The 15,573-nt window shown below is 51.5% G+C and overlaps 1 protein-coding gene across 2 annotated transcripts in view; it reads left to right on the forward strand.

The window, feature by feature from the left end:
* The window catches only part of GRID1 (glutamate ionotropic receptor delta type subunit 1), a 702,575-nt gene that overhangs the window by 214,434 nt on the left and 472,568 nt on the right, over positions 1-15,573 (forward strand). For both annotated transcript variants that reach the window (XM_036079322.2, XM_078077489.1), the window contains exon 4: positions 12,283-12,488. In XM_036079322.2, the coding sequence (XP_035935215.1) occupies positions 12,283-12,488 (206 nt within the window). The remainder of the gene's footprint in view (positions 1-12,282; positions 12,489-15,573) is intronic.

The following is a 15,573-nucleotide window of genomic DNA, read 5'->3' on the forward strand; positions in this document are numbered from 1 at the left end:
TGACCCTGTCGTCCTCTTGTCCTGGAGTACTCCTCACTCTCTCGTCGACACAGAAAAGACCGCTCCATCCTGCAGCCCGGCCTCTGTGTGGAGCTCTCTGAAGGTTTCCTGGAGGCCCTTACTCCCCCAGACACTGTCTGGGCAAAGAGGCTCCTTCTCGGGGACTTCCCCTGGGTCCTGGCATGTCTTTGAGCATCACTAGTCTGTTTCCATTGAGCTCCTTGTCTGTTCCATCTCTCCAGCCGCCACAATGGGCATGGCAGGGTGTGGGCACCAGACCCGAGCTTGGAGAAAGCCTGCGTGAGCCCTGTCACAGGGAGATGGGAGACTGCTGCTGGTGCTGGGGTGAGCCAGGAGTAGGGTCAGCAGGTGGCAGCCCTGAGCATCCCCCGAGCAGGTCTGCAGATGGGGAAGCCGGCCCAGGGTTGCTTCCAAGTCAGGCCGGTTGAGGAGTGTGGGCTTTTCCTCAGAGTGATAATTTACAGAATTAATGAAGATGCTGTATTTCACTGTGTAATGTTGGTTATTAATACTGATTGCGAATTAATAGCTGGTATGGCATGCGTCACATTTTCACTTCTTGCCCTTCTTAAAAGCTAGACCCTGGCACTTGACCAGCATGCTGTGTGGTCTCTCTGGAGCTCTGTGTGCCTTGGGTAGATATTCTGTAGGCCTGGGCTGGGGTCAGGGGAGGCTCTGGCCTCTACCAGTAGGTCCCATGCCTTGGTGTGTCACAGAGAGCAGAACCTCTGACAGTAGATGGATCTGGAGTTGCATCTCAGCTCTGTTCTGAGCCTGGGGCTTATCTGTAAAATGGGCACAATCTGGTGATTCCCTGGGGTCCGGTGAAGTGTGTGTCAGGCGCGCAGCTCAGCATCTGCGCACAGCTGGGGGCACTGACCTGCCTCTTCTCGTCCCTTTCCAGGTGTCTGACTGCTTGGCGAATGTGGGGAGAGAGGCCTGGATTTGAACCCTAGTCTTCCCTCTAACTGGCTGGATGACTTTGGGCTGGATGACATCAGGGCATCGTGGAGATCAAGTAGACAATATATGCAAAACACTTAGTGTCATGCTTGGCACAAAGTCAGACCCTAATCCACACGTGCCGTTCTGTCATCCTTATTGTGTGCCATGCCATCCATCCTGCCATGCCGTGGGGAAGGTCATTTCTCTGTGGCATTAACAAAAGGCAGAGTCATTGGATTTGGGGCCCCTTAGAAATTCAAATGGGGCCCTTCTGGGTAGACACTTGGAAGGTACTTTTCTAGATTTGCTTCGGGATCCTACTTAAACTAGAGAGAAGTCGAGGAAAATACCCAGAACTTTCTCAAAGCATGAATGTGGGTTGTTCCTCTTGCGGGCCATGTGGTGTTGCTGGAGGGACCCACTTCCCTGGCTTCAGTTTTCTCATCTGTGAAATGGGATGGTTACGCCTTCCTCACAGGCTGTGGAGGAGAAAAGACACAAAGCATCTAAGTGTCCAGGAGTTCTGGGAAAGGGAGTTCTAGCTCTGGGCCTGTCTCCCAGGTCCTTAGGACCTGAAGATGTGGAGTAGCCTGTTGGGGCTGGTGGCCAGTCTCCTGAGGGCCTTGTGCTCAGCCCTCTGTGGGCATGTCCAGTGGGATTTTGCTTCCCTCCTGGCGCACCTGTTGGCCCCGGAAAGAAGCCTGTTGAGAAATGCCATTCTGATTTCTTATGCCGAAAAACTACAGGACTTTGCAGACCAGCCCTACAATCTTGGAGAAGAACTGCTAAAATTAATACCAAATACCCTGTAAGTAAAAAGTGACAGGAACATCAAACTTTATTTGTGAAAATTCTAAGAATGATTAGCTTATTATGGATTCTTTAAAAATATGACCTCACTCAGTTGATGGAAGGGAATTGCAGATCAAAGGGACTATTTATTACAGTGGGAATAAGGGACCTGCCAGATTACAAAAAAATATTGAAGGAGACAGAGATTTGAAACATGAAAGACAGTAGCAGATCAGCACCACAGAATTTTATCCAAATACTGGAACTTAACTTGGAGCAGAAGTTGGTGAAGAATGATTTTATAAACCCATTTTCATCATAACATGTGTAAAATGCAAATTCTGATCATTATGTAAATTAGTTACTTGGTGTAATTTACTTAATTCAAAGCACTTAATGCAGCGTGGTATGTTTTTTCCAAAGTGCCAGAGTAGATGTTTATTTTAAATTGTTTTTAATCTCGATCTTCCAGCCTGATTATTTAAAATGTTTTTCCCTTATATTTGTTTTTCAAATGGAAAGGAACAGAGCTTGGCGAGAAATGTGCATGTTCTCATCAGGTGGTGTCCCCCCCCGCCTTGCGGGGCCCGGGCCAGGGCAGGAGGTGTGGGTAGGGCTCCCTTATGGACTCCTGTGTCTGAAATGCCCATGTGTGTGTGCACACCCATGAATGTGCTCACGAGGATTATCCAGAACACCCATTACACTTTCTGGAATGGCTTCCTGGCTGGTTCTGAAATGTGTTTGAGCAGAAGGCTCTTGGATATTATGGGCCCCTCTTAGGGGCAGGAATTTGATCTCTTTCTCAGAGAGTGTTCAGTGACAGACCATTTCCTTCAGCCACCTGACAACTTTGGAATTATCGCGGAAGGGAGAGCCGAGCCTTTCAGTGCTCCTTTGTGCCATCCGAATGGTGCCTCCCTTCTTAATGAGCCTCTAGGGCAGGAGAGATGATTTGTTCATTTGGGAACCCTTTTGGGGTTGGTCCTGGTGCTGATGAGAAGGTTGGAACCTATTTTGCATGTACCAGCAGTAATGCACGCCCCTCACCCAAGGACCATGGTGCTCCTATGAGGAGGGTGGGGTTAGCTGTTTTGCAGATGAAGACGTGGGTCCAGGGAGGTGGTGCCCAAGCTCCCCTGCTAGTGTGTGGTGGGATTTGAACCCAGGCCTGTGCTTATTCTGTGTTCCCCTGGGGGAGTATAGCCGATGGGGCTGCTCCTCTGTGTCTCTCTCCCCAAGCTGTATCCCAGATTGCCACGGGAGCGGGTGTTTTATTATTATTCAGGTATGGCGAGGCCCACAAATGCCACAACAGCTACTGAAAAGATAGTTCTTTACAGTTCCCTGGAGGAGGCGGCACATCATGCCTTGGGGGTCGCCAGGGGAAGCACCTGAGGTGGTCAGGAGGCAGAGGGAGAAGGGGAGCTGTGGGCAGGAGCCCTTTATGTGACTTCCGCAGGAAAGAAAGGGCAAGAAGGAGTAAAGGGGTTTAGGAGTAGCTCATTTGAATAATTTCAGCAAGCTCTGGGGCACAGGGCTGTCTGGGGTCGTGTGCTACCCGATTCTGGGGTGATTAGAGCACCCAAAGTGTGAGAACCTGATTAACGAGGTGGTGGTTGGGTATGGGCTGTGGAGGGGCTGGTTTGCACATGGAAGGGGTGGTTTCCTACCTCTAGGCATTGGCTCACCCTGCAAGGGGTGGTCCCGCCTGGGTCAGCAAGGCCCTGGATGTCACAGCGTCAGAATACAGAAAATAAAAGTCATGTTTAATACAGAAAGCTGTGCTTTCTTGGGGGCTTGGGGATGAGAGGTCACTCTGGAGGACTCCCAGGGCCAGGTCGGCTGTGACTGTTGTCTGGGCAGCTAGGATTGTGACCAGGACGGGGGTGGGGGTGGGGGTGGGGGGGTAGGGAGGGTCTGTCTCCCACACAAGACCCTCAGCAAGAAGGCATGGAGTGGTGGCATTGTGCTGCTGAGGACTGTGGGACACCACCTGGCCATCTTCCTGCTCCCCTGAAGCTGGCCCCTGCCTGGGCCCTGGGGGTGTCTGCTTTCAGGGACGTTGTCACCCCATGATGGGGAGAGACCTGATGCTTCCTGTTTTACGGAGAGCTGGCTGAATGTGCCACTTCTGCTCCTCCCTTTGCTGAACGCTTGAGAGCCTGCTTTGTGCCCGCCTGACTCCCATAGAGATTTTATTTTTTTTAATCACACCTACATAGATTGACTGCAACGAATTAATTCATCCATGAAATGCAGTCTGCAAATGGAACACATTCTGGCACATTGGAGGTGCTCAGTAAATGGAGGAGGGGAGCCACTCTCTGCTTCGGGCTCAGTCTTAGCCTCAGGACTGAGTGCTCCTTGAGGACGGGGCTGTGAAGTCTTAAAACGTTGCCTCTCCAGTGCCCAGCCTCTGGCCTGGCCCTGAACAGCGCTCAGGAAATATTTGAGGGCGGAAGAGGGACAGGATGAAAAGGAAAGATGCAGGGAGGGAGGGAGGGAGAAGGGAGGCAAGGAAAGGAGGGGGAGGGAGGAAGGATGGAGGGAGAGAGGAGTGAGGGAGGGAGGAAGGAAGGGAGGAAGGGAGGGAAGCAGGGAATGCATAGCTAGGCAGCTGAGGTCAGGCACCCAGTGGATTCTGAGCAAAGGGAAGGGGTATTACTTTTGATTGGAGCCACAGCAGGTAGGTCTTTGTGATCTTTTCTCTTGGAAAGGGTGAATGCTTACTCACCTGAAGACCCAGGCTCCATCACACCCATTTCTGTAGCTCTTCTGTGCCTGTGACAAAGACAGTGACATTTTGTGTTGGTGGTGGGGAGAGGGATGGGCAATGAAGGAGGAGACGAGCCTGGGCAGGGGTCTTGGGAGTGAACTTGAATTAGGCTAAACTATATCTTGGAAGAACTTTGAAACATATATTTGGGGGTCAGATAAGAAAGAAGTTTTTAAAAAAGTCCCTAGAATCAAAGTTATGTCTCAGCTTACGGAAAATTTGCCAATAATCCCTAAACACTTCTAACTGTGAACTTCTCCTGGGTGTGAGGTGGAAGCCTTATAAATAAATATATATATATGTATATATATGTATGTATAAGTATATTACAGATGGTAAGATATTCTTCATAAGTACTCTCAGTGCTTGGACCTTTCTGGGAAATTGAAAATAGTAGGGGAAGCAGTTTGAAATGTGTTCTTTCGTTTCAATTACTTTTCAGAAAGAAAGTATTTAAAATACCCATGACTATCTGATTTTTTTTCAGGAGTGGTGGGATAGTCACAGCCACAACCTTAGATGTTGAAAAAACTTTTTGCCCAATTTCAATTCCTCGCCCTGAACAGCTGTGCTCCCATCAAATTCATGACATTGCGTGGTTGCTGAAGTCATGCTGGGCTCCAGGCTGGCTCTTGCTTTGGTTCAGTTTGATTCCACAAACTTTTGCTGTCCCTGACCCTGTGCTAGGCACTGAGCCTGGGGATTGGAGAGAGAAATGAGAAAAGACTTAGTTCCTGCTTCCCACGTCTGTGAGTTTTAAAACTCTGAGTTGGCTTGAGGGGAGGTGTGACTTCAGCTGGGTCTTGATGTGCAGGGGTGGGGCTGTGCAAATTTCAAATTGGGAGCAGCCAGACAGAGGGTATGCATTCATGGGTATGTGTGTGCGGTACGAGTGTGTGTGGCGTGGTGTGTGTGCATATGTGTGTATGTGGGATGTGTACGTGGTAGGTACTTGTGTGTGTGCGTGTGTATGTGGGATGTCCAGGGAAGGTCAAAGAGCTGCTTCTCCTTCTGGAGTTTAGGTACATGGTTTCTGGTGGTGGTGATGGTGGGAGTAGGTATTGGCGATACAAAAGCAAAATAGACAAAGCCGTTAGGGCCAGACAGTCCCTTATGCACAGGCTAAGATGTATGGAGTTTATTTACGTATGATAATAAAGTCTCTAGAAGGTATTTGGTTTGTTTGTGATTGATTGATGCTTTTGAGGATGTTCGTGTCTTGGCAACTTTAAAATGAACTTGTGTTATTTATGGAAAGTTTTCGAGGAGGCCTCTATTGTGAACAGATATGAACTTGGAAGCCATCCTGGCAGAAGGCATTGGTCCTCCCTATTCCTGGTCCCCATCAGGGGGGATGAGCAAGGCCTTCTTCCTTTGCCTCATTCTGGAACTTTCCATGTGCCATTTCTTCTGTCTGTAGTGTTAGTCTCTGAGAGATTTCCAGAGCTGGGTCCTTCTCATGGACGCTCCTCACAGAGGCTTTCCCCACTCCCACCTCCTGCAGGTTCCTCCAGCCCAACATCTATTTTCTTCAGAGCTCTTACCACTGTTGGAAATTATCTATTTAGCAGTGTTTATTTGTTCTGGTCTGTTCTCCAACCCCTGAAATGGAAGTTCTGTGATAGCAGGAACACCGTGGCTGATTCATTCTTGGTTCCCAGCACCTAGGAGAGGGACCAACATAGAGAAAGCTCCCAGTGAATATAGGAGAGAAGAAGGGAGGAATAAGTGTCCACTGGATGGCTTGGTCAGGTTTGGATGTTAGAGAGACTTCTGGAAACCAGAAGGGTAGGCCAAGGAAGCTGAGGTGTTAGAGAGACTTCTGGTAACCAGAGTGTGGGCCAAGGAAGCTGAGGCCTGTGTTGGGCACCGTCCTATCAAATTCCTCATAGGAATGCACTTCCTTCTTTTCTCTGGGGAGCAGGATGCCTCTCCTGGGAGCTTCTCCCTGTCCCCATGTGTGACTAATGCCCCTTTCTGTGGTTCATGCCTCCCCTTGCAGCCTTGGAGAGCTGTGGGCCATTTGCCTCATCCTGCCCTTTCTGGGATGGGGCTGGGGATGTGATCCCATCAGCTCCTTCCCCAGTGGAGATGGGTCTGGTTGGGAGAGCTGCACCAGCAATGGTGCCTGGGCTGGCCAGTATGCACAGGATGCTTGCAGGGGAGGGCTTGGGCCAAGGCCCAGAACTCCATGGGGGCCAAGGGGTTCCTGGGGTGCCCACTCTGCTGCCCAGGGGAGTAGCCTCAGCTCTGTCCCTAGTCCACCTTCTAGGAGAAATCTCCCTTCCTGGGGAGCGGCAGTGGACAGCTGGATTTCTTGGGGGACATGGGGGTAGACGGCATTGCAAACCCAGTCTCTTACAGGGAGAAAAGGACTTTGTTGGAGAAGTGGGCTTCCTTGGCCCCATTCCTAGGGAATGCCAGGAGGGCTGCAAAGTTAGCTTGAGCTCCCAACTGTTACTCTGCCCCCAGCCCTCCCCGCGTGCTGCTGAATAAAAGCTTCGGAGGCTGAGAGCTGACCTTTTCAGCCCAGTGGGAGCTGGTGATTGTAGCCAGGAGCTGTGGTCGCTTGGGAGCGCTGCCTTCAGCCCGCATAGCTCGCTCCAGGGGTGGGGAGCCAGCTGCTGACAGGGAGCTTAAACTCTCTCTGATGGCTCAGTCCCCTCAGGAGCTTCCCAGAACAGAAGGCAGAAACAGAGTAGCTAAAGGTGTGTGGGGAGCTCTGAGGGCTTGTGTTCTCCGTGTGTGCCTGTCCTTGTGTGTACTTGTGGGTCCCGGGGCAGTGGCCTGCACGCAATGGCGCCTCCTCATCCTAAGAAAGTGAAACCATCCTACAGGTTGAGATGGTTGTTAGGTAGGGGGACCTCAGGGAAGGGACCTCAGGGGACTTCTCCCCTTTTGGGAGGACTGGCCATGTTGGCATGATATGTGAGGTCCCTAGAGCCCTCATGGAGCCAAGGGCATGCACAGAGCCACGCTGGAGTCCTCCATGTGCACGTGCTCCTGAGGGGGCACAGCAAGCATGCCTCTGCAGACGTGGCTCGTCTCAGCCACTTTAAAGACTCATGATGGCCTTGCGAGGTGCCCCAAGAGGAGTGGGAGCTAGTGGATGTGGGTCTCAGGGTGCCCCCTTCATGCCTGTCTCAGTCAGCTCTCACTGTCCTGTCAGCTGTGCTCAGATCTGGGTCAGATCAAGGCCATGGGGCAGTGAGGACCGTTGGTGTCCAGGTGAAGCCCCACGGGGGCAGTGCCACGGAGAAACTGTGTGTAGGGCTACTTGTGTGGGAGGCACAGAGAGCCAACCTCCTAGTGGTTTGTGGGGAGGGCACAGCAGGGCCCTAGTGAGAGCCCTGGGCGCCTTTCTAGGGATGGCAAATGCATGAGTAAGAGTCAATCCTGTGGCACCTGTATTCAAGTCCAGCTGTGACCTTGGCCAGCTTCGCCCATTGATGGCCTGGAGCACAGACGTTTACCCAGAGCTGCTTGCCTGGCAACGCACAGGGGTCTCTGTTGCTCTGCCCACTGAGTCCGACAGGAAAAAGGTACCAGGTACAGAAGAGCAGGACTGGCTTTCTTCACCAAGACCCCAGCCCCTCTGCCCCGAAGCTGCAAAGTAGGTCCTGCCAAAGCACCAGGGGCTCCCGACACACAGGCCCCTAGTTGTCAACACCCCTCGGATTCCCAGGGAGGCTATGCAGTCCCCACAGCCTGCTCGGGCCCCTAGACACCTGTTACCCCAAAGCCTTGAAAGGTTGAAGAGGTTCTTCAGAGCTTTCTAGCCAAACAGAGGGGATGGCAGGGCAGAGGTGCACAGATGGCTTGGGGGACAGAAGTGCAACAGGGGGAGGGGACCCCCAACTAAAACAACTCAGAGCTGGTGTCAACCCCAGCCGCTCCCTGTCCTGAGCACAGCACAACTCACGCCTGCCCATATACGCTTGAACATCTCAGCACCAAGCAGACACCCGTGCCCAGCAGCTGCTTCTCTCCTGGGCACGCAACAGCCTTCCATCTGTGCCCGGGATGGCCTCGCCCTTGGTCTGGGCTGTCCCGTACAGCGGCCACTAGCCACGTGCGGCTACTGACATTTAAACTTAAATTCATTCCGATTAAATAAAAGCACACCTCCATTCCTCAGTCACACTAGCCACATTTTAGGCTAGTGGCTACCATACGGGACAAATGTACATCATATATGATGGATCATTGTGGAAAGTTCGATTGCATGATGCTGCCTGAGAAACTGTCTGTTAACCAGCGTGCTGTAAATGATGTTCCCAAATATGGGAGATTAGCTGCATTCAGGTCCCTGGTAATAGCCTCCCTACTCCCCATGCCTCTTGCCCTGTCACTTTAAAGACCCTTTGAGCTCCTACTCTGCGACACGTGGCCTCCTTTGACCTACCAGACAGTTGTGACTTGGTGTAAGCAGAGGTCTGAATAGGTGTTTGTGCATTCTGCCACCACCATGTGAACATTCCTGGGCTGGCCTGCTGAAGGGCCGTGGACACACATGGAGAATCAGGCTGGCCCCCAGCCATATGTCAGCCAATCCAGTAGCACGAGCGAGCCTAGAACAGAACTGCCCAGTTGATCCACAGACTCCCAACAAATAATAAATGATGTTCTAGGTCATTAAGTTTGGGGTTGGTTTGTTTCTCAGCAATAACTGACTGAGTGAGCTTATCAGATGCCTCTATCTTGTATACCGTATGACAATTTCAGTGAAAGAACAGGGCTTCTGTCTTAAAAGTAGCCCCATGGGGGGCGCCTGGGTGGCTCGCTGGTGTTGAGCATCTGACTCTTTTTTTAAATTAATTTTATTTTATTATGTTATGTTAATCACCATACGTTACATCATTAGTTTTAGATGTAGTGTTCCATGATTCATTGTTTGTGCATAACACCCAGTGCTCCATGCAGAACGTGCCCTCTTTAATACCCATCACCAGGCTAACCCATCCTCCCATCCCCCTCCCCTCTAGAACCCTCAGTTTGTTTCTCAGAGTCCATAGTCTCTCATGGTTTGTCTCCCCCTCCGATTCCCCCCCTTCATTTTTCCCTTCCTACTATCTTTTTTTTTTTTTTTTAACATATAATATATTATTTGTTTCAGAGGTACACGTCTGTGATTCATCAGTCTTACACAATTCACAGTGCTCACCATAGCACATACCCTCCCCAATGTCCATCATCCAGCCCCCCATTCCTCTCACCCCCCACCACTCCAGCAACCCTCAGTTTGTTTCCTGAGTTTAAGAGTCTCTTATGCTTTGTTTCCCTCTCTGGTTTCATCTTCTTTCTGGTTTCATCTTGTTTCATTTTTCCTCCCTTCCCCTATGATTGTCTGTCTTGTTTCTCAAATTCCTCATATCAGTGAGATCATATGATACTTGTCTTTCTCTGATTGACTTATTTCGCTTAGCAGAATACCCTCTAGTTCCATCCATGTCATTGCAAATGGCAAGATTTCGTTTTTTTGATGGCTACATAATATTCCACTGTGTATATATATACCACATCTTCTTTATCCATTCATCTGTTGATGGACATCTTGGCTCTTTCCATAGTTTGGCTATTGTGGACATTGCTGCTATAAATATTGGGGTTCTCATACCTCTTTGGATCACTACATTTGTATCTTTGGGGTAAATACCCAGTAGTGCAATTGCTGGGTTGTAGGGTATCTCTATTTTCAACTTTTTGAGGAACCTCCATACTGTTTTCCAGAGTGGCTGCACCAGCTTGCATTCCTACCAACAATGTAGGAGGGTTCCCCTTTCTCCGCATCCTTGCCAACATCTGTCATTTCCTGACTTGTTAATTTTAGCCATTCTGAGTGGTGTGAGGTGGTATCTCATCGTGGTTTTGATTTATATTTCCCTGAGAGCATCTGACTCTTGATTTCAGCTCACATCGTGGCCTTAGGGTTATTAGATCAATCCCTGCATCAGGCTCCATGCTGGGCATAGAAAGTTTTATCCCATTAACAGATAGGCAAACTGAGGCACAAATTGTTTGGAAGATTTGCCCAAGTATTTAAGGAACCATCCTAAATTCTAAGTGTCGGGGTCCACAGCTAGTGCTCAGAGCCTCTTCCCCGACTTCCCCCATGGTGGGAAATAGGGCCCCCCTGCACATTTTCCCCTAGCACCCCAGTGCTGCCATGCACTCTAGTCTCCTCCCTGGCACTGTGGTTTTCCATGACTACTCTTGTTGTGTCCAGCTGGAGCTAGCCTTACTGGTGAGCCTGTCATCCTGGTGAGACAGGCAGCTGAGGGTCCACTGTAGCAGCTTGCATGGTGCCTAGCACACTCAGGAAGTTTGTGGAATGGGCATGAAGCGGAAGTCTGGGATAGGAATGGGTTGGGAAAAGCACTCTGGTTGAATTAACACTGTTTACGTAAGTAAATTTGATTTTGGGGGACTGGGTGGGCCAGGGCGTGCCTGTGGGGGCCCATGGGCATCCCAGGCTCTGGGAGAGAGCAGCTTGTGTGACATGGGCAGGCCCAGAGTGTCCTTGAGAGGGGGCTGCTTGGGTGTGGGCTTCCCTTTGGGAGCTGGCATACACGTATGGGCCAGATGAAGGAAACATCCCAGACTTTGAAAATGTGCCCTCTGGGTTGAGACTTTGGGCTGCAAGTGACAGAAATCCAGCTCAGGTTGGCTCAGGCAGGAAAGGGTATTCTTTGGCTCGTAGAAAAATCCAGGAGAAGCAGATTCACAGATGCACAGAGGCTTCATTGACGTCATTGGGACCAGGTGTCACTTTCATACCTGCTTGCCTCTGAGTTGGCTCCAGTCTTGGGGAGTTCTCCCTTTGGAGGAGACAGATGGCTCATGCAGGGCTGAGAGAAGATTTGGGCCCTAGTTAAAAAAAATCAGCACCCTGGTGCTCATGAGAGTGGGCTTGCATTAATATGTGGTAGAGCTGGGACCCAAGCTCCTTCTGAATGCTCATTCCCTAGTACTTTATTCTAGCTTCCCCTGTTCCCTTCTTGCTTTGGCCTTATATCCTGACCTCTTAGTAACCACAGAGGAAAGAGCAGGGCTGTCTCCCAGGTGCTCCTCCAGAGTCCAAGGATGGTGCTCAGTGGACCATCTTGGACCATCTACTCACCCCTGAACCAGTCAGGATGTGAAGTTCAGATTGGATTTGGGCAGTCACCCCAGTTGGAAAGAGAGTAGAAGAGGAGTTCCATCTGGGGAGATCAGGCCCCTGGAACAGGACAGGGTCCCAAGCCTCAGGGTTGGGGTGTGAGGGCGGGATGTTCAGTCACAGGATTGGAGCTGGGCCAAGGTTGGGCCCGCTTCAGTCAGGGAAGGCAGTAGCCTTAGCTCACCTGCCCTGGGTCAAGGAGTCTGAGCCGTGAGCACAGAGAGAGATGCAGGCAATTGGGGACCAGGGCCAGGGACCACCACCACACATAGCCTCGAGGACAGAATTGCCAGAACTTTCATTCCCCTTGGGTGGAAGCGATGGGAGAGAAAAGGAGGTCATCACAAAGGACTTCCCGGCCACAGGACCTGTTGGATGGCAGGGCATGCTCCTCGTGGTAGGAGACACCCTGGGGCTGGACGCTGGGACCAAATAGATGTGTCGATGTTTTCTAACCTCTGTTCAGTGGTCACTGAGGCAGACGTGAGCCCTGGCTTATGGCAGCAGCCTGTATCTAGTGGGGAGCATTGGGGTAGATCCTTCATGCTTAAAGATCCTTCTTTCCTCCCCTTTCTCCGCTGCTCAGATATCCGTGGGCTCCAAAGCTTTCTGGATCAGGCCTCGAGGCTGGGCCTTGACGTCTCTTTACAAAAGGTGGACAAGAACATTAGCCACGTGTTCACCAGCCTCTTCACCACCATGAAGACGGAGGAGCTGAACCGCTACCGAGACACGCTACGCCGCGCCATCCTTCTGCTCAGCCCGCAGGGGGCCCACTCCTTCATCAACGAGGTAGGTGGTGGGGCCTGGGGCCACAGGAGCCTCTGCCCAGGGTGCCACGGTGGACCACAGGTGCAGTCCACTCGTGCATAGCCAAAATGGATGTGGGGACTCCTAGGTGTTGGGTCTACGACACAAGCCAGAAAGAGTTAGATCCTGAGCACAACTTGGCTCCTGACTGGTCCCTAACAGGTAACCCAAGGCCTACCTAGACAGTGAGGGGCTGGGGGCAGCTAGCAGGAAGCCTATTTACAAGTGACTGCCAGAGATTTTGGAGGCAAAACTCAGGCTGTTGTTGGTTTGTATCTTTGCTGTTTTAATTTTCCCCTCTTTGTTGGCAGGTGTAAGCCTCTAGGGATAAAATAAATTTCCAGCTTTCTGCAGAGGTGGGCAGCTATGCCTTTGGTATTTGCTAGCACCTGGAGGAGGTGTCGGTTGCATATTACCAAATGATACTTGGTGCACGGGCTGATATTTTTGGTACCAGAGCTAACCAGTGATTTTTTTTTCTTTAATGGCTTTATTAGGGGTTAGGGCCTTCCAAGGAAGAGAGGGCCCACCAGTTTAACAAAGAATTTAGTAACTTGAGAATAGACAACTAGAAATACTCTCTGAGCTGGCTGATGGTGCCAGCCCTGGTGGCCTGATGGCAGAAAGGCGACGAGCTGGAGTTGGCAGGTCCCTGTCTGGCCTGGGTTGGTTTTCGTGGGGGAGGAGGGCATGGGGACGGGGGTGGGGGAGGGGAATGTGCTGGGGGCGTGGTGTGCCTGGGAACAGGGGTGGCCCAAGGGGTCACAGGGTGGCCAAATGCTGTCTGCGATTTCCTCTCCAACCCCATTCACCTACTTGGCTCTCTCTGATTGAAAGGAAAGTGAAGAGAAAGGCAGAATGATACTAATTCCATTTGATGTACTTTGGTTTGCTTATTCCGCTTTCCCCTCTAATTAATTATTACTCAAAATGCTACCTTATGCATCAGGAACCAGCACGAAGCCCACTGCTGGAGAACGTAAAAGTCGGAATGCTTAATTTGGTGCAATTGGCTGGCAGCCCTGCCGCCCTTGGCTAATCAGGCCCCGGATCACGCTGGTGGTCAGCCAGGCTGTGATGTCCTGTCAGCACTCGGCATTTTCTCTGGAACACGATTCCCTGTAGGAAGTGATTCAGGCCAGTACTGGGCAGCCGAGGATTAGCAGCACTAATGTGTCCAGGCTTTCTCAGAATGTTCCCAGCAGTGTGTGCTGGTGTCTGCTCACAGGAGGGCTCTTCTCCTTGCTAAATTCCCCTGGCTGGAGCCGGCTCCCGGGATGGTATCCGTTAATCTGGTTGCCTGCCTTCTCCATCTCTCTTCTCGCCAATCCCTCGCCTCCTGTCCTTGCTTCCTTTCTGCCTTGCCACTGCCCTGCCGTGAAGCTTGGGAGTGGGAAGGATATTGGCTTTGAAGTTCAACAGATTTGGGGTCAAGTGCCGGCTCCTCCACTTACTGTTGCTGTGCCCTTGGCTGTTTTGCCTCACTTTGGTGACCTCGGCTTCTTCATCTGTAAAGTAGGGATGAAGGAGACAAGAGCCACGGTAAAGCATGTGGTACCTAGCTTCTCAGGAAAACATCTGTTCTCTTTCATTTACATATTCATCATTTCCCTTCTAGATGAATTCAGCCCTTGCTCTGTTTCTAGGCCCTGCAAGGATTTAACACGTAAACAAGACTGGCCTAAAGATACTATTTCCAAGTGGTTAATTATGCAAACTCCTGCAGTGTTGGAAATACTTGGCTTGGCTTTGGCCTGGTGCCTTCTTGATCCCCCTGCCTGCGTTTGCGAAGTGTTGGCTTTGCTGGGGGCTGCAGAGCTGGAGATGCCCCAGGAGTGGCTACTTTTAGTGTTGGGCAAGAGTGACAAGCCCCTGGGAGGGGTGGCCAGAGACTGCGGGGGAGGACGCCACCTAGGCTTTGTTGCCTTCAGCTCCAGCTGGTCAGAGTCTTGGTTTTTGATTTCATGTTGGGGGTGGGGGCTGGGGCTGGGGGTGGTCCTGGCCTTTTGTGTGCCTTCTCTAATGCTCACACTTTGCATATGAGGCAACTGAAGTCCAGGAAGTTCACTGTTGCTTCAGGTCCCGCGAGTGGCCACTAGGGGGATTGGGCCGAGTCAGGTCCAGCTGTGACTGCCTCCAGAGCCCCGGCTGCCATGTTGTTGTGATGATGGTGGTGGGTAAATATGGTGTGCCACGGTCTGGCAGAGGTTTTCAGGGTGCTTATGCTCAAAGAATTTTAGTGCATGTACTTAAACGTGGTATGGGAGGGACTTCCGGACTCTGGCGGGGAGCGTGACCTGGACGGCTGGCTAGCCCAGGAGGTCCCCTGGGAGAGACCTGGGCACGCCTTCCCAGCACAAAAACTTCATTCACTGCCTGGAGGCATGGCTTGGGCTTTTCCAGCAGACTGACCCAGCCTCTCCTTTGTTGTGACAAGGACAGAAGGTATTCACAACGCTGATCCACTGCCAGGACATGTCCTGAATTTTATGAAACTCAAAACACTGCTATGGGCCAGTAAATGGCCTCAGAGCCGCAGTGCTACTGACGACAGGTGGCTTGTGTACCCAATCAGGACTAGCGTATATGAGCTGCGGTGGGGGTGGGTTACGCTGCTCTGTGGGCTGTAACTTCTCCCTTGCCCACTCAGAAAGCCTGGCTGACGGGGGGAGGGAGGAAGACAGTGCTGCTTGAATCTTCTCCATGTTGCCACATGTGAATCTGTTGGGAAGGCTGGCACTTTCACTATCGTTAGTGACAAATTCTGGAGGACACAGACTTGGCTGCCTGGGAAGCGCCAGGCTGTCCACGTGCTCTGCTGGGAGCTGCTTCTCTACCCAGCGTCCAGGATGCATGCATCCACTGCGGGGGCTCAGCCTGGGGGCCTGTGCACCACCAGCCTCTCTGGGATCCCTCTTGATGAGGGGCCATCCTGGCTGGGGGCTGGGGGCTTGGGGAGTCTGGCCTTGGTGGGGGGTGAGTGGCAGGGGTGCAAGCAGGCTGAGGCACTGGGTGGGAATGGGGGCATGGGCTCAGATAATAGGCCCCACCTCAAGATCCCCTCACC

The sequence above is a fragment of the Halichoerus grypus genome, chromosome 7, assembly GCF_964656455.1.
Source record: "Halichoerus grypus chromosome 7, mHalGry1.hap1.1, whole genome shotgun sequence".
Lineage (NCBI taxonomy): Eukaryota > Metazoa > Chordata > Mammalia > Carnivora > Phocidae > Halichoerus > Halichoerus grypus.